We start from the raw sequence: 23,413 nt of genomic DNA, 5'->3' as shown, positions 1-23,413 counted from the left end.
AGGATTTATTTATTTATTTATTTATTTTGTAGCATACACAGGCTCAGACCTTATTAGAAGAAAAGATGATGTCAGTCTAAAATACTCTTTCTTGTAGATCCCTATGCAAAGCCTTTGTAGAGGCTTTTTGTACACTGCAATTTCTGCAAAGAAATTTAGATGTTTATCTAGATGTTTAGATGGTTTCCTGCTTGGATGTGCATCAAGTGATACGTAGCTGTATCCTCAAATCTGTGCCAATTCACAAGTAATCTTGGGAAAACTGACCTTCCTTTCTCTTTCTTGCAGAACTGTAGATCACCTTCTTCTTTCTGAGGATTTTGTGAAGTTTACAATTACGAAACCTTTTCAGAGTTGCTAAAGTTTAAATAAATGCTTGTATTAGGAAATACACTTCATTATTACTGAAAAAATGTTATTTGCAATATCTATTAATATGCTTGAGCATTAAAATTGAAAGTTATTTCTGAATGAGTAAACCTAAGGTTTTTAAGACAGTATTTTTATAAGTAAGAAAGCTATGTAGTTTTATTCTTCAGTAGAGGTGAAAGTCAGAGTCATTGTGATGTAACACTTGTTCACGAATTTTATTTTTTTATGTGTTTTTCTTCTTTTAGTGAGAAGTGTAAAGCTAGAGGATTTACTGTGATAGTGGATGGCAGAAAATCTCAATGGAACGTGGTAAAGACTGTTGTGTTAATGCTACAGGTAAATACATTTTTATAGATTCATAGTTGACTGATTAGTTTTATAGATGTGAATCCAATAGCTGTCTTACTGTAGAGGCAGTAATTTCTTTATTGAGAAATAGACAGTTTATGGATTTTTAAAAATCACAAAACGTGCTTCAGTGACAGAGTTCTGTGCAAAAAGAAACATTCTGAAAAGCAGATGATACACTTTTAACTATGCAATTAGTTAAAAAAAAATACAGAAATATGTTCCTGATATTGTCAACTGTGAGTAGAGGAAAGTCTTCAGGGCAACTGAAGACTGATGCAGTCTTCAGTTGCATGGGTTCTGATGCAGTATGCTGTAGTACTTGATTTCCACTGGAATTGTCTGTAGTTGATTTTGTTGTGTATAATAGTCCCAATTACAAATTATATTCTGTATGCTGTACAGAGTTGGAGAAGAAAAAAAACATGTGCCAATTCCCAATTAAAGAAATTCATAACAACTTATTATTATAACTTTCCAGAACTGTGGGAATACAATAGAGTCTTATTTCTGCTAAACAGTATAGGTTCTTTTCTGGTCTCACTGGTCAAAGAAAATACAAGGTACAGCACTCTGAATAGATTAGAGAACTTGAACTACTACTGCCTTTCTTACTGCACAGATGGATTCTCTTTATCAGAGCAGTTTTCCTCTCAGACTGAGATGAAGCCTCAGAAAGTGTGTCAAATACGAATAATTTCATTTTGTTGTCCTGCTGGCTCATCGTTGCTCCTGGGGTTTTAAGTCTGCTTCAAGGTGTCTTTCACCTATTCTTGACTAAGATGGCATCCTATTAATAGAGTTACAATAATTGGATCTGCTATATTCTGATTATGATCTTGACTGAGCTTTCAGTTCAGCTATGTGCAGTTGTGACATTTAGTGGGAACTTCATCTAGTGGGGAAGGTAGCTATTTGTTTGTGCTCAGATTTCACTGGCTTCCCATCAGCGTGTTTCCTGCCCATGTGAAGCCTGCAGAAACGGAAGTTGCACATCTGTATCTTTAATTTGATAAGGAAGCAATAAAGAAGAATTTCGTATGTAAACTAATAACTTGTGCAGACCACTTGAAATTTGTCTCTGCTTCGACGCACGTAGTTCTCAGAGGTGCTGGTTGGTCATCAATCGGACACTTCTGTGTTAAAAATACTGTCTACTTTTAAATAGTTTTTGCATATTCATTAAAATGATGCAAGAATGAAATATCTTCTTTTTTTTTCAGTGCTATGATTGCTGAGTTGGATGTATTTAACTTTTTCAGAATTATATTTTTATAAATAAAACAAGGTACTTGAAGAGAAATCCCAGGGATTGTGTCACCTTTATGTCAGTACTGTGATTATCTAACTGTTGCTTATTGCTATAGCTGATGACTTGGGAGTAATCAAGAGTCTTTGTTCTTTGATCTACATTCAGTGTGACAACATAAAATCAGCTTGGTAGCTGAAATTACTGGTTTAGGCTGAGGAATGTTTTCCTGGTAACACTATTATGAATTCATATGCTGAAATGTTAATGTTAAGCCTTTTTATTCTGGTCTAAGCAATATGTAATACGTATGAGAAAAGTGTAGGATATAATCCTTTCACATGTGATTTAATAACAAAGTATACAATTCTCTTCTAACTTTATGATTACTGTTTCATTCTACGTTGCAAATGACACTGAAGGCCATGTCCTTAACATTTTTTTTTAATGAAATGCCATAAGTAAAATAAAGTCTAGCCAATAATTTGTGTTTTTCTATACTGATGTAGCACAAACTAATGCTTAGGACTCAGGACTGGGAGTAAAGGGGTTAGATTTTCTTTTCTGTTTTTACACAACTTTGCTATGAAATTTAGTGCAATCTGCTACAAAGCAGGATGGAGCCAACATGTGACATAGATGCAGGAGACTTAGATCAATTTCTGTCTGTAAATTTCAAGTTCTTGAATAGATGATGACATATAAGTGGAATTCAGTTTTGTGGGAAATGAAGGTTTAATCTGGAATGTTTTACTTATTTTTTCATTTGTTTTACAGAATGTTGTTCCAGCTGAGGTGTCACTTGTTTGTGTAGTAAAGCCAGACGAATTTTGGGATAAGAAGGTTACACATTTTTGTTTTTGGAAAGAGAAAGATAGACTTGGCTTTGAGGTATGTAGAACTTCTCTCTACTTCAGTCAAAATTACCATTTGTGGAATACTAGAATAATTGGATGAAAATCAATGTCTCTTTAAAAATATTTATATTCTGGATGCATTGTGGATATCCTTAACAAACCACTGTAGCCTTAAACTTTTTCCCTCTTTAATAAGAATATTAAATGAAATAGGTCTTGAATTAGAAATGTATAGCATTTAATTCTTTGCCCAGCAAGATGATAAAGCTGTTCAATACATATAGTGGGTGTTTTAAGTAAGAAATTCTTGTACAGGGTTTGGTGTTCATTTTTCTTCATGATTCTTCTGTAAGAGACTGTAGAGATGTATGTTGTCACTAAATCAGTAGTAACCATTTTGAAGAACATCTCATTGCTGTTGCATGCATCTTCTCTCATTTCTTGGGTTCTTTGGCGTTAGTAACAAAGGTTATAGGTCCCTTTGGTTTGCCAAACATAAGCTAATATTTTTCATAACTTCTGAGGCAGAGTGTGTACAAGAGATTACACACTAATGTTAGCAGTTCTACTCTTATCTTTTTGGAACATTAATGGAAACCTCAATTTTCCCTGTTTGTAGAAAATAATCTGTATCCTCAATCTTTCCAGTCATTTTTGAAGCTAATCTTGTTTGAACTACAACAGGCTCACTGTGCTCACCAAATACTAAAATGTCTACTTGTTTTGTACAACAAAGCTCTTAACATCTTTTTTGTGAAAAAGATTGACTAGAAAAGCATTTTACAACCTTGTCCAATGCTATGTAATACTGAGGGTAAGACTGTAACGTTCTTGAATACTCTTGTAGAAAACTTAGTTACGGGAAAATGGACATTGGAAAGTGGCAGCTGAAAGGTTATATAACTGCTAAATAATATAAACCTAAAGACTCTGTCATCCAGAGATATTCGTACGAATTTTGTCTTGATAAGTCTTGTATCGGACTTTACCTGGAACGGGTGGCTTCATTTTAGGAAACAATTCCTGCATGTTAAAGTGCTCTGAAGGAGTGTGGGGGTAGGGGTAAGATTCCTATTTTCAATCAGATGACAAAACTCTTTTTTAAAATTTCAAATCTGCTTTAAGATTACTCTTATTACATTACTTCATTTTTTTTGTAGTCTGCTTTAGAGTCTTGTAAGTAAGGAAATCCTGCACGTTTGCCTTTAGGTTGTTTATCTTACAGGCAAAGATAACTTTTTGAGTAATTCTTTAAAGACAGATTTGAAAAGTAGCCCAGGTTCAACAGAGCAACCCAAACAATCTCTGAACACCCACTTGGGTATTTGAAAATCTGCAGCCAGCAAGATATTCACTAATAAAGGTAGTGAAGTGCCTGAAATTTTGCTACTAGAAGTGGTTCCAACTATGATAATCTTGTGACTTACATTACAGTTAAACTCTCCTGGGTTTACAGATGTCTGTCCCTTCACCCGAATACCTTGAGGGGAATGACAAGGAGGTGTGGTCAAAGTATATTTCCATCTTGAAGTTCAGCACATAGCAGCTCAGTCATAGCTTCTTTAATCAAAACCACGAGTATGGTGGTGTCCTACTCTTATAAACTAGCCTATTGTTTGGAGCACATCCAAGATGTGAATTAAAAAAGAGACTGAACATCTGTACTCAAAAGGATGATTTAAAAGCTGGTGTTTAGAAAGTGACTTAAGTTTGCAATATTCGTTTTCACACAGATGCTTTCAGGACGTAAGGTAAACACCAAAGTCCAGAGAGGGGCAGTAATAAAGGTGAACCCCCCTCTTTAGCAGTCCCTACTGTCTGATTTAGGCTCTCTTTTCCCATCTGCACACCTGTAAATATGATCCTTGGACAAGTTCAGTAAGCCTTTGAAGTTGTAGTATAAAAGAATTTTATACAGTGGTTGTTACTGTATACATCATGGTGTAGCCAGTTTCGAAATCAATCCTCTAGAAGATGCTTCTTGCTCTTTTCTTTAATATGATTCAACTAGAATCTAGTTCTAGACAAATAAGCAGAAAGCCTACAGAAAATATGTTCACGAAGCAGGGATAATTTTACATGGTTATGAAAATAAAAATATTTTATTGTTTGACTTTAAGGATTGGCTAACAGTCATTAAATGGTAATTCTGTAATGAAATTTAGTAAGCTTAGTAATTTTATGAGGCATGTTCTGTGCCAATGATGATGTTGGCATTGTTGGCATAGACAACTGGAGTTGTGTAACTAAACCTTTTGGTTTCTGTTTCTAAACTACTTTTTTCATTGCCGGATCACAAACATTTCTCCCTGGCCTGAAATTCTGATCTAAGGTACTCTTAAATTAATAGTTCTGAAGTTTTAGTAAGAAGAAAATAAAGTATTAGAGATGCATTTCATGCAGACATGTATCAAAATGTGTCAATTGTAAGCAAAGTAGTCAGTGATGTATCATTTTACAAGAAAAATAGCGTTAAAACAGAGCAGCTTCTTCCTAGACAGGAGGAAAACTTCAGATTTGTTCCCTAATGCCTCCTGGTATCTTGGCTTGATGCATGGGCAGATCAGAAGTTTGTACAAGTAGAATATGATAACAGGTAGTTACTGAATTCTAATTTTGCTTGATAGGTGTTTGTTCTTCAGTTTTCCTACTTCCTAGCTTAGGAGCACTAAAACAGGGTGAGACTGCTTGCTTGCATGAGGGGCTACCATCAGCTTTGGGGCAGTTGTCATCTAACTGAGGTTGGATAGTGAGCAGCTGTTGGTATAGAGTTGCTATAGATGTTTCTGAAGAAACTCTCTGATACTGTCCTAACTCGTGGCTTTTCCTTGTATCTTGCGCTTTTTGGGGATTTTTGTGGTGGTTTTTTTTTCTATGCAATAACACCGTTTAAAAATATGAGTTCATTATTACAAGACAGGGAAAGCTGAGGGAACAGTAGGAAAAAATCTTGTGCATTCCCAGATAATGAAGAATCACCCTTGGTATTAGGCAGGCCTTTGTTCTTCACTATTCAATAACTCTTGGTTATCTGTTACGTGGTTGTGATCAGGAAAACTGGCTCAGTAAAAATGACCCACCTTCTCTGTGCTCCAAACATTTGTGTTAGAGACAGTAGTATGTCTTTCCTCTGTTCCTGATATGAGTGCAGAGCACCGATAAGGTTATGGAAGCCTCTAACTAATGCATAAATCTACAGCTGCATAGTTGTATATTACTGGCAGTAAAACCAAAGCAACACCCAACTTGTGTTTTGGATCACGGGTTAGGTTTGCATAATTATTTGGAAAATTCAGGATTGCTTTTGCACCAGTGAAATAAATATGATGTAAAAAATTAAATGAAAGTATGAAATTTTCTTATTCATTTCAGTGTAATCTAATTTTATTTGAAGTAAGTGCTGTGTAACTGTGATCTCTAATTTCTAATGCGGCATCACATCTACCTTCTATTTCCTGCTGCCTGATCTGTTTTTAATACCTTGCTTAATATTGCTATATGAAGCCATTAATCACGATGCCTGCCTTTATTCAAAGACAGAGGTCCTCTGCTTCAGAGTGAGATGTGGTGATGATGAGTTGCAAAGCTCTGAAAGTCAATGTGGGAACTGAGATCAAAAGGCTGCTGGGTGGATAAGTATAAAGAGGTGGGCTGATTCAGCTGAGTAAATGTGCATCTCCTTATTCCTGGTTATTATTAGTGTTGGTTTTGCACCTGCCTCAGGTCAATTCCAATTCATCCTCCAGCAGAGCTTTCTTCTGTCCCTTTATTCCTCCCTAAAACGCTTATTAGCAACTAGTTCATGTGTTCATTGAAGCAATTTTTTCTGGTCCTGTGTCATGCTTCTTAACAGGAGAGTTGTCTTAATAATTTGTTCCAGGGGGTCTTTCAGCTGAAATGTTGCGTATGTTACACTAATACTTAATACTTTTAATGTTTTTAAATGAATGAAGAATAGGGTTTGAATATAGGAATGGGAGATGTTGCTTTTTATTACTATGTTCTACATAGTGATGTGAAACAAATCACTCTCTGTTAGTAGCTGTAGTGTGTTGTGTTCGATTGTGAGCTTTTCATATGGAGGTAACTAGGGGAAAAAGTGTGCCATAGAAGTAGGAGAAATGTACAAGTTTGTATGCAAAAAAACTGGTGGGGGTTTTTTGTATAGGTCATTCATTTAAGGGGCTGAGAGGAAAAAATAATCTGAGTCTGGTTTAGATGTTAGATCAGTGCTTTGAAAGTTAGTTTGTAAAAAGCAGGGAGGAAGGAAAGTGTGCTTGCTCTTCTTATCTTTGTGGAAATCATGGAGCAAAATTTAAAAGTTCACTTAGGATTATGAGATAAGAAACCAAGGGCTTTTTTTTTTTAAAAAAAAAAAAAAAAAGAGGAAAAAAACAGTGGTGAACTAGTTGGAAAAATCAGAGTATATAGCAAAAGGATCCTGATGGTCCTGAAGTCCAAAATTTGAGTAGGTCTAAATGTTTCTCACTTCCACTGTAGCAGCTAACAACTCTAAGTCTGTAGCAATAGTGTCAGAAATCTCTTATGATCCTATATCAGCAGAATATGCTCTGGAAGTTCTCAAGTCTCTATTGTCAAGTTGTCAATATACAGAGGAGTATAGAAACCTAAAAATCGCTTTTTTTTTTCTGTGAAAATTTCCTGCATATCAACCTGCTTACAGTCCGTATACTTGCATATAAGAATTGCTCTGAAAGAAATATTAGCTAACTGACTTGCCTTTTCCACATTATGTAGCTGAAAAATAGCTAGTAAGATCTCATCATTTGTTTAAAAGTGTAGGAACTGCTTAAGAATACAACTGGAACCCTAAATCCAATGTGATCCGGTCACAGGTTTTCATATGAGTCCCTAGTTCAAGTAAACTAACTTTTCTCTGTCTGCCGAAGTCGGTGGTACCTACCTGAGTAGATACCTGCCTTCTCTAGATTAATGGTCTTTATTCTGAAATTGATTAAACGCCTGTTATGTGGTTATAGTAATTCTTAATGATACAATATACAGCAGTCCTCATCCCAAACGCGTTTATATATACTCTTTTTTTATGCTATTGAAAACATACTGTGGTCCAAAACTTTCTACTGTGTTACAAGAGGTTTTTATACTGTTCTTGTATTTTGAAATTAACTATTGGTACTACATGTGTCTTTATATCTTAGCCCTCAGTATTCTACTTGTTAATTAATTGTAGCACCATCATACCCAATTTACCTTTTAAGAATAATGCTAGTAAGCAGAGTATTGCTCCACAGAATGAAGAATGAATAACAATTTGTAGGAAATCTTTAATTTTTGTATCGTGTCTTCCAGTCCAGTGTTTTAATACTGAGGCACCCAAATGTGTAGCTTTCAGGGACTTTCCCAAAAATACATGTAGGAGTTCCAATTTTTTATCAAAATGATGTTCATTTAAGTTCTCCTTTCTTCTGCATGTATCTTTGTTGCTGCTGTTTTAACACCGGAGGCAATGTGTCCGTTCTTAAAAAAAACTGGGCCAAATCAGGGAATTGTCCCTGTGGAGCTGGCGTACGTAAGCCTGCATTTATGTCATGTTCTAAATTCAGTCCTAAAGGAGGGTGTGTTGGAAAATACAAGATTGTGTGTGCCTATTAGTCTCTTCTCCAGCATGGAAAAAAGATAGTGTGCTAATTACTATGATGAACCCTGGAGGGGAAGGTGAATGAGTACGCAAAATGGTGAGTGCTGGAAAGTGAAGGAGACAGTTACTGGGAGTGGCGTTGCAGTTAGTCTAGTGTATATCTAGATTCTGGTAGCTGCTCTTGGGTTTCTAGTATGCCAGATTTCTGTATGATATTAGCCAGATAAATATTTAACTTGTATTTCTCAGTGTAACGTTAAAGCAAATGATCATTGTGTAGATTAGTGTTCCATATTCACAAACAACACTCTGTCCTACTTGGTGTTTAATCAAATGGTGTTTCAAAAAATGGATTGAAATAATAACATTTATCATGAAACAATAGGATTCTTCTCGGGAAGAGGAAGTCTTTGCTTTATAGCTCTGTGGCCATGAATCACTGTCAGACCAGATATGTGGGCAGTTATGTTTTGTCTGTTAGAAGTGCCATAGTTACTTTTGAAAAATCACCAGGAAAATAGTAGAGGCCCTATTTAATTTTTCCAGCAGCTGACTTTGCTGGAGAATAAGCACAGCTAACTTTCAAAAAAAACAAATGCTGAAGGTGAATCTGGTTGTTCTTTAGAAAGCAATTAGGATGCACACTTAGTTTTAAAGACAAAAAAGTTGCTGCTTTTTATACAAAAGGTCCCTTCAGTGTAGTGTGAAAAATAAACATAGGCATTCTTCGATTTGGATTTCTGCTCAGGCTGATGTGCAAACTTTTCTTTCAAAGTCTTTGCTTGTTCATTGAAGCTTTCCCTATATTTTTCCAAAGCTGTTTGGATATGTAAGCTACTGGCATAACAAATCATCAAGAATCAATCCACTGAGAAAACAGCTTTAATATTGAGCCCAAAGGACTTTATCAAGATTTAGCATTTTATATGTATCAACCAAGCTGTGAGAGAAGAGCTAGCAATGCTTCCCAGTGTTTCTTGACAGGATTTTTGAGAAATTAACAAAAGCCCCTCTACTTATGCCTGTTTGGTAATTTTGGACAAATTTCATTCAATCGGCAACCAGATAAGTATTATCAGCTTTTAGCATGCTTTATTATTGTTCTTTTAAAAGAAGGTATTTTAGGGGTGACAGATTCATACATTCCAGTAAATAAATGAAAAAAGTATTAAATATTTTGATGCTAGTTTATTAAAATTAGTAAATGAGGCAGTGACGTTCTGTTCATATTGAGTGAATACCTTAATGTATTCTCTTAGAGTAGCTAGATTTGTAGTCAGTTACATTGCAATGTAACAAATCGGAATAGATAATTTAAACGTTATGTGTATTACTGTATGCATAAATGTTCTTGTCATTAGTTGGCATTTCTATCACTTTTGCATAACATTAAACAGCTAATACTGTGTATAATATACACATTTTATTATTCTTAGAATCTCTTTCTTTTTCTAAGAATGCATCTAATTTTATGACAAGCATCTCTTGGTACCCACATGATCATGAGTGTTAACTTAAAATAAGTGAGAAACTGTGGCATGTGTTGGTAATGCACTTTCAGCCCATATAAACTTCCCAGTATTTGGGCACACATGGTAACAATTCTTTACAAGGAAATGTGAACTTGGTCAGACTTTTTGGTTGTTGGATATTAGGTTGCCTGAAGTGTAAAAAACCAAAACAAAAACAACAACAAAAAAAACAACACCCCCCCCCCCCCCCCCCCAATTAAACAAAAAAAATCAACCCCCAAAACAGACTAACAAATTATAGGCAGTATAGATATGTGTATATAATTAATTATTTTATCTTTATAAACTATTTTGGCAGGATTGGCTTTTTTCTGTTCTGTAAAATTCAGCTTTTTTTTTTAGGCTGTGTAAATGTCAGTAATAAACTTTTTTTTCTAAGAAGTGATGCCAATTATTCTTTTAAACTAAATCTGATAAGACTTTTTTATTTTTGAGATTAAAAATAGGATTTAGTCCCCTTACAGTGCTTCTGTACCGATTTCCCAGTATGAAGTTTTTGATCTGATAATAGATGTACCATTCAATTTGTTTAGATAATTTTGTTAATTTATCCTGGACCTGGAATGTATTTCTCACTGATACCAAGTTATGAAGATTAATGCAGATATTTACTTCTCTTAAAAGATCATATACTTAGATTTCACTTGTCCCTTGAGAATACAACATTTGAACATGTGCTGTGTCCTTTTGGAAGGTAACTGCTCCTTTTTAGATTCAGCAGTGTGGCTGCTGTGATATTACACACTTAAAAAAAAATAAAATCTTGTTACTGAAATTTTGCACCAACCTGTCTGCCAATAGCTCCTGGGTTTGACTCTGTGACATTTGTATTAAAAAGCGTTTGCATTTCTTCCCTGAAGAAAGTAAATTCAGATGGATGTTTTTAACATTTTGGGGGCACATTTACATGTCCTATTGAATATCCAGATTCCCCTCTGATCTTGACATCTGCCTCTATCTCGTTGCAAGTGATCAATCAAAATAATTGCAAAACCCAGCAAATGACATAGAGAGAGATGTCAGCTTTGTACAAACAGTATTTGGAGCTCTTATTATGAAAGATAAGCGTTAGTGGCACTGTTGCATGGGTCCAAATCATGTTACTAGAAAAAAATAATGGTAGCCTCACTTCTGAGAAATAAGCAAATTTTGCAGTTGAAGCACAAGACTTTGCAGTCCATGGAGGTTTTTTTGTTTGTTTTATTTGGCAGTTCTTAAAAAGGTTGTTTTGATTTTATTTAAAAATACAGCACTTTTACTTCTGCCAAGGCACTGTTCTGAGTTATTTCTGCAAAAGCTTTCACAATGTTTTAGCAGGCAATATTGTATGAAGCAAGTTTGCTGATTAGAGTAGAGCAATGATGAGAGCTGCTACGACTCTTCTAGGTTTTAAAAAGGACTGAGTACAGATAATGATGACAGGAACTCTAGTTGGTAGCAAACAGGACATGTTTGAAACCTACTACTGCTGTCACCTTATTAGCTGTCACCAATTTTAGAAATGGGTGGATCAAGTGGGAAGGGAAGCAAGATTTAAGGATTCAATAATTTATACTTTTTTTCTGTCTTACCATCTGTCCAGATCTACTCATTTCTCCCTTAGGAAATTGAAGCTGTTCACTTTAACATCCAACTAGAGTCTGCTGTCCAAAGGCTTTTACTTTGGATTAGGAAAGCATTTTTTTTTCTCCTGGTGTCAACATAAAAACATGATTCAGAAAAAAAGAAAAGAAATCAGTCCAGTTGCAAGCAAACAGTGGGATATTTCTATTTTTGTAACCGTAAATGATCTTCATCTGTACCATGGTCTTATCCAGGAGTATTGAGAGCTGGTCAAGCAATAGAAAGCTATGATCATTTTCTTCACAGAGGGAGGAGAAACTAAAGATGTTCTCTGGTAGTGGTCTAGTGCAGTTTGGTAATGATAATTTTAGAGGGAAGGATGACAAACAATTCGAAGTATGCTATTAATGAAGTATTAAACCATTGAGGATTTTGAAGAGCCCATGTGACTAAAAGCTTTGTGAAGCACAATAGACAATATGTTGAAGTGTGAAATTCAAATGCAAAGGTGGAATGCTAATTCATAAAGGAAAACTTTTTTTTCAGAATGTGGTGATTTGACGTTTATTTTCACAAAAGGTCAAAGACAATTACTGTGATTGGATTTTGAAAAGTTTTAGCAATTTGTGAGAGCAGAAGTTTGCATACTCTGGGTGCTTAACTTAAAAGTAGAATCTGTATCTTTAAAAGAGAAGTGTCTTCTCCCTGTGCAACTTCACACCTGTTTTTCAACGTTTTTTTTTCTTTGGCTCTCTGTCTATGTTCTTATGGACTATGAATCTGTAGTAGCTGATTTGAAAAGTATTTCAGAAGCTTTAGAGAGGCAACTTGTACTTTTGACACTTAGAAATAGCAAAGCATCTAATTTAAAGCATAGGAGGGTATTACATTAGCACAGCCACTAGTCTAGCTCTAGAACCCCACTTGTGGGGGTGAGTTTGGTTTGGTTTTTTTTTTGTTGGAGGATTGTTTTCTCATCTAGCTAATATATTTGTTACAGGCAGGCTTTGCTTTGCAGGAGAAAACATTTTTAAAAAATGTTTTCTTGATACAATTTGTAAAGCTATCTCTTGTCTGCTGTCCTTCCTGAAGGATCTCAGTTTAAAAAAAAAAAAATCATAAATAAGTGGTCTCAATGCAGTCTATCCTTTTCTTCAGGCTATTTGGTGTTTTTAGAACTGGTGTTTCAGTGACGTGAACCAGCTGCCCTATTTACTTTAGTTTCCATACCAAAATGTCCTGACTGAGTAAATTAATTTTCTCCTTTTTTATGAAGTCACAGAGATGAAAAGAGAATGTAAAAATGACCTAAAATATAAATGTGTGCCTAAAGAAAGAAGAACAAAGGCTTTATTTTTCTTGGATGTATTATTTGGCGGTTGGGCTGGTTACTGGCATTACTTAAAGAAACTACAAGATAATTCCATTTATGGCAGCTACATACCATTAAGAATACAGGAGAATAGCCTATATGTGCTGAACGTTGCTGGAAGATGTTCCTGTACGTATTAAATACTAGACCATTTGTTTGGAACTACTCTGGATTCTTTAGCTGTAAGAATTGAAAAATCGCAGAGTAAATCCAATTGGAAGGGACCTCAGGAGGTCTCTAGTCCAACTTCCTGCTCAAAGCAGGATCATCTGAGATTAGACCAGGTTACTCAGGGCTTTATCCATTTGGGACTTGAAAAACTTCTAAGGTGGGAGACTGTGCAACCTCTACTTTCAGTTTTTAAAGACGACCAATGGTTGACTTGAATGGCTTTTGATCTCAAAACCCATCTCAGAAACATAGTCTTTTAATCAATGATTTGGTATATCAAATTGGTTTAGTGATCTAAACAGGTCTGAACTGTCCTGAAGTAGTGGAAGACAAAACGCTTGAGGTAATTTTAAGGAGAAGACCCATAATTTAAGATGGGCTTTCTGTCTTCCAGTGTCTGTAGAACATAGAGCTGGACTAGAAGTAGAAGGGTCTTTCTAGTTGGCTCTTTCTGCATGTTCTTGGCCCCTGCAAGAATATGTACAGGATCTGATGGGTTCTCAAAATCATCTCAGTCTTTTTTTCTTTCTAGCTATATATTGCCAATATGTCTGCTTCCACAGAGAGGGTTTTTTTTTCCCACAGGAGTTATTCCAGGCTTAGAATATCATGCATCAAAGCAATCTGTGCTGCCAAATTTTGGGTTAGGTTTATATGAATAAGGCTTAGCCAGGAGCCTCTAGAATGCAGAAATAAAGGGAACGATCTAGTGTTCTGACAAGCTGTGGACCTGTGTTTTCCTTTATTTCCTGAGGGAGTTGATGAACTACATTGTCTCCTGGGCAAATGGCTCAGGCTTTTAAGCATACTAAACTTGGAATTTGACTACTCATGGAAAGAGTATGGTTGATCCAACTCTTACTGAGAATATTTGGTCAGTAAATGCAGCCATTTAACTTTTATGGCACAAACTCACCTCTGGGACTGGAAGTCTTGCAAGACACTGATAAAAATACCAAATGCTTTGCCGCATGATATCCTGCTACTATATTCACTAAAAATAGATCGTATGGTGTATGACTTAAGCAAGAAGCATCAGTTACCACTAAGAAAACAGATATCCAAGAAACATATTTATTTTTCCTATTGTAAATAGACAAGGTGGTACAGATGATGCTTTTACAGGCTTATGCATGAGATTATACGCTGCGTATCAAAATCACCTGTCTGTTTTAGGCCCATGTTAATTTCAACCAGCCATACTTCATTTAAACATTTAGCAGTAAAACGGTCACTATCTCTGAATCACAGAAAGATCTGCTCAATACCTCTGCCACACTTAGCACAACTTCTCAGGTACTTAAGGAAAAATATAAGCATTACTTACAAGGGTACCTAAAATTTCTTTTATTGTTGCAGGTTATCTTAGTATCTGCTAACAAGCTGACTAGATATATAGAACCATGCCAACTAACAGAAGATTTTGGAGGAACTCTCACCTATGATCACATGGATTGGTTGAATAAGAGGCTGGTTAGTTTTCTGTGTGGTTTTTGGTTTGTTTTTTTTTTTTTTTTTTCCAAATGTCTCATTCTTGAGCCATGAATTTTTCTTTATGTAGTAACTAAATGTGTAGAAATTGTCATATATATAGTAATGCAGTTCAAATGTGTTAATAGTCTTATGATGGTAACTAACAATGGATTTGCTCAAGGGATGCTAAAGCTAATGTTGCTTCAACAAATTGATTACAAGTTCCTTAATGAAGTGTGTACCCTTACTCTAGAAGAGCCTGAGTGTATGGTATAGTCACTACAAAGGGAAATTGTTTGGCTGCTGATAGGAGAAATTGAAAACAAAGAGGAAATACTTGGACGCTGCAGGTCTTCCAAGGTTTTAAGCTCTCCTACACTAAACCAGCTGTCAGCACGGTTTCCCCAGCAGACACAGAGATGCAGTCAATGTCTCGGAGCAAGTACACCCCAAATTCATTAATAGACACAAATTGTTCAAGCAACTGTTGGTGCACATAGCACTCCAGAATGTTTTTAATCTGTTCTTCACTGATACTTGATTTTTCAGTTACTTAAATTGAATTTTCAAAAAAAAATATTTAATCACCAATGAAACAGTATGTTCCTTTCCCATGCAATCTATTCTTACAATGTGCATCTCCATCTAGAATCTCTGGGTGGGATCTGTCCGACTATACAGGCCTTGTTATCTGAGATCCTATTATCAAAGAAACTGATAAGGGTATTTCTATATAATACATCTTTCTTTTATCTTAGTTATTCATTACAATATAGCCCATATTAGTAGTGATTAAAAGCTGGAATCTTCACAAAGTTGATTATTTTAATCCATTCAAGTGAGCTGTCAGATGCTTGTGTAACATGCTTTGATTCTTCAGCGTTATTCTTAAGATTTACTTAAAAGAACATGTAAAATAAATATGTCCATAAGAACGTACAGGTTTTGTAGAAATCTCAAATTTTCAGTATCTTAAGAATTCAGTCCAGCTTTGTTATATTCAGTGTAACATTTACTATCTCACTAGGAGTCTTAGTGCTCTTAAGTGTTCCTTGAACAAAACTTTGTATTTTCTACTCTTTCTGTCCTACCATCTGAACGTTGGGAAGTAATTACACTGTGTAAAGATTGAAGTATACTAACAGAACTAGTGGATAAATTTGCACGGATGCCTTCAATACTGCAACTTAAGTAATTTTCATTTGTAAAATTAAAACTTGCCTTTTATTTAGGTATTTGAAAAGTTCACGAAAGAATCAACATCTTTACTGGATGAGCTTGCTCTAATTAACAATGGAAGTGATAAAGGAAGTCAACAAGAAAAAGAAAGGTGTGTGATTTGCTTCTTGGAATCAGTGCTTTTGGATTATAAAATTTCATTGGAAATACAAACAATATTAAAAATATGATATGCCTTAAATATTTTGAAATGTGTAAAGAAATTCTGAAAGTTTTATTATGTAGACTACAAAATTCATCATTGTGTGTGTAGACGGATGCTGATTTGGCTATTGACTACATGCAGCTACACTTCTGTTTTCATACAATGAGATGAAAGTGTGGACTTTACTGACTGAGGAAAGAAACATACAGCGTAAGGTAGCTCTGGCCTTAGTTGAAGTTTTTAGTGCTACTGTAATACAAATTACTAATAATGTTTGTTACTTTAATTAGTTAAGTTTATTATTATTAGTAATAATGTGTTTGTTATTTTGTTCCAGATCTATAGATTTGAACTTCCTTCCATCTGTTGATCCTGAGACAGTGTTGCAGACAGGTATAGTAAGTCAAAAAATGATAATGTTGGTAAATAAAGTCACATTATTAATTTCTAAGCCTCAAGTGAAAGCACAGAGGGCACGATAATAATCTTAGCTATGTAACAAGCTTATCAATTAATGTCATTTTTGGGTTAAAAAAAGTGATGTTAACAAATAAATGGAAGAACTCCAAATGTGTCCTTTTAAATATAGTTTTTAATAATCCTGATAACATCTTTATGGTATTACCATTGTTAATACGTTTAATTTTGAGAATACATTGTTTCTGGATGTCAATGTGTTGGCTTTGTGGAATGAATTTGTCTTGGTAGCCACCAAATGGTTACAATACAGATAGCATTTTCCTACACAATTCTGGTAATTTGCATCAGCCTGGTTCTGAGCTGATCATTTGTAAAAGCGAAGAATACGGTCTTCTGACTCTTCGCTGCTTAGATTCTCCCTTCAGCATTAAACAATTTGGGGTTCTCTGACTGAAATGTTGGGGGTTTTTTTAGGGTGAATTTCCTATTGACAATAATGTATAATACAGCGTTGATTTGGAATGCAAATTTGCTTAAACGTTTATGCCTTGGTAGAATAGGAAGTAATGCATAATGTTAAGGTGGTGATCGGAGTCTGAGTGCTCAGAATCCTTATCTTATAGCCTCCTACAAACTAATCTGTGGATTGCATGTAATATTTACCACAGAGAACTACTGCCTTTACATGCCATCTACATAAAATTTTACCTTATTTAGATGTGGGATAATATTGTTTTGAGTTAAAAGGTGAAACAATAGTTGCTTGTTGTGGTGTTACAGTTTTTAAAATATGAAGTATATGTAGACACTGTCACTAGATTTTAGTCTAATTATGTATCCTCCTCAAATGGTAAGATTTTTGGACAAAACCGCACTTCAGTTTTGTGTAAGCAGATGGCTCCCAACAGCATTAGTTTATATGCATTCTCTGTTTTCTTAATTATGGCATAATGAATTTTTTTTGAGCTATGAAGTTTAATAACTTCCATAAAATCACGGGAGTTCCTAAGAGGCAACCTTTCCCTTTGTTAGATTCACTGTATTGAAAGTTTGAGAATAAAGAATTAAACTCTCCCCAATTAAACTTTTCCTTCTCTTAAGGGTAAATGCGAGCGAACTGAGGTTTTGGATAAAAGGCTTCTGTCTTCCATAGTTACAAGTACCGTTGGTTTCACAAGCTAGAAATCCACATATGAAGCATATAAGAATGTTCTTAAGAATCTAGTTTAAAAAAAGTTTATCAAATTCTTTTCCCTTGAAAACGTTAATCCTTACTGCTGAAGCAAGGCAACAAAAATTCAAAACTATGCCAGTAGAACTATGACTTGTAAAAGAGCCTTTGAAGTTTGTTTGCTCTGCAGCTATCTGTGCCTATCTGCGTGGCATTATAAAAGATGTTTATTTCCATAGTATGGCAAAATGTATTTTGACTTCATAAGACATGTTCATTTCACAATAATATATGCTGAGTAATTTAAAGTTGCTTGCTGCAGTCTCCAAAGCCCATTTTGATTATCTAGATAATACCAGTTGAATTTAGAGTCTATATTTCTGCATTTTCCTTAACGTATTACAATTAGTATCCTAGTGGTAATTTTTTTCTTTTAGTGAACTGGCATTTTACCATTTTAAGACCTGCAGAACTGATGATGTGGAATTGGCAGATTTTTCACTTTTGAACCAACATTTATTTAGTGACCAAATACTGTTTTATTTGTTAACTTGTTCACTGAGCTTTTGGGGAACAAATTGGTGATCTGGGTTTACTGGTGGTATGGTGTTTACATCCAGAAAACTTTACCGCAACTTAACAATAACTTTCTTCAAACAATTTAAATAGAGGAGTAAATATCAAAACATACTATTTTTGCATCCACAAAAGTTATTACACTGTACAGAGACTGTAACCTGATACATTGCTTAAGAGCACAAAGAAAAGGGCGAGAAAAGTGAGAAAAATATTGGTCAGAATACTTAGTATTCAGCTCCACGCTTTCATAGAAAGTTTTGTACTTGCTACAAAAATCTTGAAAGATAACAGAGATGTTGCATACTCAGTTTGTTAGTGCTTCTAGATCATTCATTTAATCTAAGAATATGAATTGTTTGAGAGAAATACTTTGGATGTTACACAGTATTTTGAAGTAAACCAGAATACTTAGAGTTGTTTCTGTCTCAGAATTGTGCTTTGCAAATAATCAATACTATTGTCAATATGAACGTTAGTCATAGTATCTCTTTTATATATCTAAAATATACCATGTGATTTCTACCCTATTTTATGCCTGAGACAACCCCACAAACTGTGGCCAGTACTCTGCATGAAACGGTATCATTAAATGTGCCCAGTGCATAAAAGATCATTAGCTGCAAAAATACACCACTGGATGGTCTAAAAGCAGGCATGATTACTAATAATTTGTTGCTCGTTTTTTGAATCTAAATTAACCACATCATTATATGTATTCTTCAAGGTCATGAGTTACTATCCGAGTTACAACAGCGTCGATTCAATGGTTCAGATGGAGGGGTATCCTGGTCTCCCATGGATGATGAACTACTTGCTCAGCCACAGGTCATGAAGCTGCTGGACTCACTCAGAGAACAATATACCCGCTACCAGGAAGTCTGCAGACAACGTAGCAAGCGCACACAACTAGAGGAGATTCAGCAGAAGGTAATGCAGGTAAGCTTGAAGTTGTTCTTGGATACTGTGAGGCGGAGGTCTGAGCTCAAGTCCCAGACTGTGTTTCCTACAAAACTAAGAATCAAGAGGCAAGAGCTTCGTGCCTCCTTTCACTCCTCAAACTGCACCATGCTAGTTTCACTTGATGCATTTCATTGTGGCTACCACAGTAGCTTTCTAAAGGCTGTTCTGATATGTGGAGCTGAAGAACCTTCACGTTGTCCTTTTGTTGCGTACTGTGGCAGCACACCGCTACATTGTCAGAGAGGCAAATGCCTGAGCTGTTAGCAGACGGAAGCATTCACAAATGAGACACATTTGACTGTTATTTTACTTGAGAGTTGGAAACGTTCCCCCGCCCGTGTTGTTTTAAGTTCCTGTTACTGAGGATAAGCCATTATTTATTCCTTTATTTGTCTAATGCTCAGTGTTTTAACTAAGTTAAAGTGATTAAACTCCCTGTATTTCAAGGATACCCTGACAAGAATGAATACAAACCTTCCTTGTCAATCGCGTGTTAAAGGTCATAATAAATTGGTTTGGTCCTTTAGAAACAGGCATGTAATTAGCACTTTCAACATTTTCTCAGCGGAGTCTCAGTAGAGAAAATCAAGGAAATGGAATTAATTTATCTCTCTTCTGTTTATTGCTTGAAATTAGATTTATATGTTTTCAAGCTTCAGTATAGTTTGAATATGCAGAAAATGAAATGGATATTGCTTTTAACCTTTCAACATTGACATTTCTAATGCATGAGGAGTGCAAGTCAAGTACTTGCACTTCACAGCATTGGAGGTATGGGTAAAGATAAAAACTAATCAATCTTGTTATTTCTAGCAGTGAAAATATAAATCTCTGGAGGGTAATTTTTTTTTCCACTCGTGTAGTGGTTCAGATTATTATAAAAAATTTGAAAAGCAAATGTCATCTTTTGATATGTTGAGCTGGAAATAATAGAAGTATGTTAAGAGCTGAAAATAGTACTATATAGAACATAGTAGCACAGCCGTGGGTATAAGCAGGTGAGATTTTTTTTTTTTCCTGTGTTAAAGTCAGTGGTTCAACACGATATGCTGAATTAAATGAAATGAAACTTGTAATGTGCTTTGGCAAACTGACATTGTTAATGCATTTAAATAGACTTGTTTACTGGGACATAAGCCTCATTTTGCAATATTTTTATTAGAAGTAGTTATTTGTTTGTGCTGTCTACCCTATGGATGCTACATAGTAAGTGAACTGAGTCTCAGTACACAGGAAAAATGTGTTTGGCTGTTTTACCAAGCTAATCAGTTTTATAAAGTGCGTTTAAAAGCTTTCTAAATGGCATCCAAATGTATGGGGAAAATCTACTAAATCTAGAAATTTATTTAGTTTCCTTTTGGTTTATGGGAGAAAAATTTAGGCTAATAGAGAAAAGTAACAAGAGAATGAACTGGAGGAAACCAGTAGAGGCAAAGTGCCGTGGAATTTATTTTGTCAAAACAAACAAGTTGCAGTATAACATGCTTGCAGTATTTTCAGTTGGAAAGGGAGTGTCCATAGAAAGTTTTTCCCTTGTGTTGCTGACTTTTTTTTAAATTTATTTTTAGTGTTTTGATTTCCTGCAAGCTTTCATTACAGTTCATTCCTATTCCATTCTTTGTATGGCTGCTTATATTGCTAACTGCTCCTGGCTTGTTTTCGTGTTCCTGTTTCATTTTCACTCTGTGCTACTTTTGCTCACTGTGAGCTGCTTAGCTCTTACTCCTGTCTCAAAGCCCTCTTATCCATAAGCACCTCTCTTGCCTTGTGCCTTCAGTATCCTACCCTCTATTTTTAACTACCACTCTTCTATTACATAGATTTGTTTCCCTTTCCTTCACCTTTCGTTCTGCAACAGTAAAGACGGCAATGATTTCCGGACGTATTCTGATGAGCAGTTCTGCTAAACAGACTGCTAATGAGCAACTCTGTATGTTATGATAAATTCTAGCTTTGTCCCTCCTTAGGCAGAGGTGTGGCACAACACCACAGCAGTGCAGTAGTTGCTGGAAACCTGTAATGGGAAGGCGGCCTTAGTCAGAGAGGGTACTTGCTACGCAGTAGTCTTGCACAGTGTTTCAGACTTGCGTGAGAACTGTCATTTCCATATGTGAGGAAACACTGAGGCCACACTGAGGTTACAGAGGGACATCTGGGTGCTTTCACTTCTAGGTCCATTCCATATTTAACCAGCAACAGCTGTGCAGAGGTGCTGAGCACAACAGGAAGTTTCTCTTGGAACAAAAAGAACGTAAAAGTGTAGAGGCTTAGTTTGCCCTAGAAATGGTAAAAGCAAGGAAGGCTCTGGATGCTTCTAGAGCAAAGAATACATGCTCTGAAATGGGGCTTTGAGGGGGGGGAGTTGGTGTTGAAAAAGGGGGGTGACAGAATGACTAAAAGGTGGGGTGAATTGAGTGACCTTCTGTAACGATGATGGTCATTCTTGATTACTGTTGCAATATAGCTAGCAGCACTAGGCAAATGGTCCAATTAGTCCCTTTTCATTTGTCTTCATGGTTATGGTGTTACATTGTGTATTGTTATTATGTTTCCTGAAAAACTGTGTGAAGTTTTTCTGTCATCTTTGTTTAAACAAAAGTCGCATTAAAGAGAGGAAGCTGGCTTCCTATGCTTTTTCATTAAGGTTCAGAATGTGTGGGTATTCGTGCATTTCCTTACTTCAGGACTCCAGTCCTGAAGCGTAAGTAGTAAGTGACTTTTGCACTACGTTTCATCACGACTGTCTGTTTTCTAGATGTTTAAAAATGTATCATAAAATTTTGCCATAGATATCACCTGATAATTTAGGTGTGTATAAGGAACCCAACATTTGAGATACCCTCCTTTGCTTTGAATAATATCAACATCAAATGAAATAGTTTCAAAATTATGTATAATAAAAGAAATCCAATACTCTAGTCCAAAATTATATTGCCGTGACCCTGCAAAGATTTCTGCAAAGAAGATCCCATGACATGTGGCCATTGGGATTCTGAGGCTTGTTATTTGAATAGAGCAAGTTGAAAGACATAAATATATAAAATACCAAGTTGTTATGTAAATTTAATTTTTAAATAAGTACATATCCTGTACTTTAGTGACAATATATTCAACAAACTAAGGAGAAAACTCTCAGGTGTGAGGTTGAATACAGCTGTGCACTGTCATTTACTTAGGCAAAAAAAAAAAAAATTGTTTCAACATGAGAGGTCCATTATAAAAAAAAAAAATAATCCTGTTTTAAGCTCTTTTATTTACAGAGATATGAAATGACAAGTATGTATGTGACAAATCTTTTGCTAGCTGCCACCTGCTTTCATGCAGCTTACAAACTCTAAGGTTAATGAAAGGTAGTTTCTACTTACAGCTTTTGAAGACATGAATGGATTCAACGCAAAGACGTCTACAGAACCTAAGATTTTCTTTTTCATAAACATATACTTAATTTGAAATATTTCTGCTTATGTTAAAAAAAATCTTTTTATACTAGATTTTGTGTAATTGATTTGCTACTTTATTTTTGTCATCTTTATCTTATTGACAGGTTGTCAATTGGCTTGAAGGACCCGGATCAGAGCAGCTAAGAACCCAGTGGGGAATAGGTGATTCAATTAGAGCTTCACAAGCTTTGCAACAGAAACATGAAGAGATTGAGAGTCAGCACAGTGTGAGATTTCCCATACCCTTTTCAAGTAGCAAAATAATTCTAAGTACATGCAGTTATAAGCAATGTATTTTGGTTATGAGTATCTAGGAATTTTGCATAATGCATGATTTTATGGGTTACAGACCAAAGTACCTGGGTGGTCATTATATGTAGATGTTATTTATTTTGGTTTCCAGTATAGAAAAAATACTAATTTCTATTTATGATTTTTCTTGTTTTTATTATGTTACAGCATTTCTTAAATTTTCATGTTGAGTGGGAGGAGTAAATTTCCTTTTTCCTCCCTGCCAAAATGGCTGAGAAGTCCTGTACTTCTCAGGTGAATAAGTTAATGTTCTTGTCTTTATTAAACTACATTTACCAGTAGCTGAAACTGGCTTAACACTTTCATTAATCAAGACTTAAGATATCGTTTATGTTCATAATAAAACCTAGAAATAAGATCTTAAAAGAGACTGGTTTGTAACTGTACTGACTTGAAGCCTTTGCTTCTAATTTTGAAGATTTCTTAAGGTTCAGTAGAATTTTGTATTTCCATCAGATGATTAACTGTAATTGGTAGATGAGTACTCATTGTTCCCAAAGGACATGTTGGTTACAGTGCTTTTAGTCTTTTCTGACTTTCCTTGATGCAGACATTGACAATTCTGTCCATTTTTTCCTACGTTCCCTACA

The 23,413-nt window shown here is 35.3% G+C and overlaps 1 protein-coding gene across 1 annotated transcript in view; it reads left to right on the top strand.

Moving 5' to 3' along the window:
- SESTD1 (SEC14 and spectrin domains 1) overlaps nt 1-23,413 on the top strand; it is a 47,778-nt gene that overhangs the window by 9,215 nt on the left and 15,150 nt on the right. The window contains exons 3-9 of the mRNA XM_009885612.1: nt 618-708; nt 2,747-2,860; nt 14,444-14,557; nt 15,790-15,887; nt 16,279-16,334; nt 18,836-19,047; nt 22,616-22,738. Coding sequence (XP_009883914.1) covers nt 618-708; nt 2,747-2,860; nt 14,444-14,557; nt 15,790-15,887; nt 16,279-16,334; nt 18,836-19,047; nt 22,616-22,738 — 808 coding nt within the window. The remainder of the gene's footprint in view (nt 1-617; nt 709-2,746; nt 2,861-14,443; nt 14,558-15,789; nt 15,888-16,278; nt 16,335-18,835; nt 19,048-22,615; nt 22,739-23,413) is intronic.

The sequence above is a fragment of the Charadrius vociferus genome, unplaced genomic scaffold (assembly GCF_000708025.1).
Source record: "Charadrius vociferus isolate BGI_N301 unplaced genomic scaffold, ASM70802v2 scaffold315, whole genome shotgun sequence".
Taxonomy (NCBI): Eukaryota; Metazoa; Chordata; class Aves; order Charadriiformes; family Charadriidae; genus Charadrius; species Charadrius vociferus.
Note: the sequence above shows the minus strand (reverse complement) of the source record. Positions and strands in the feature narration are given on the sequence as shown.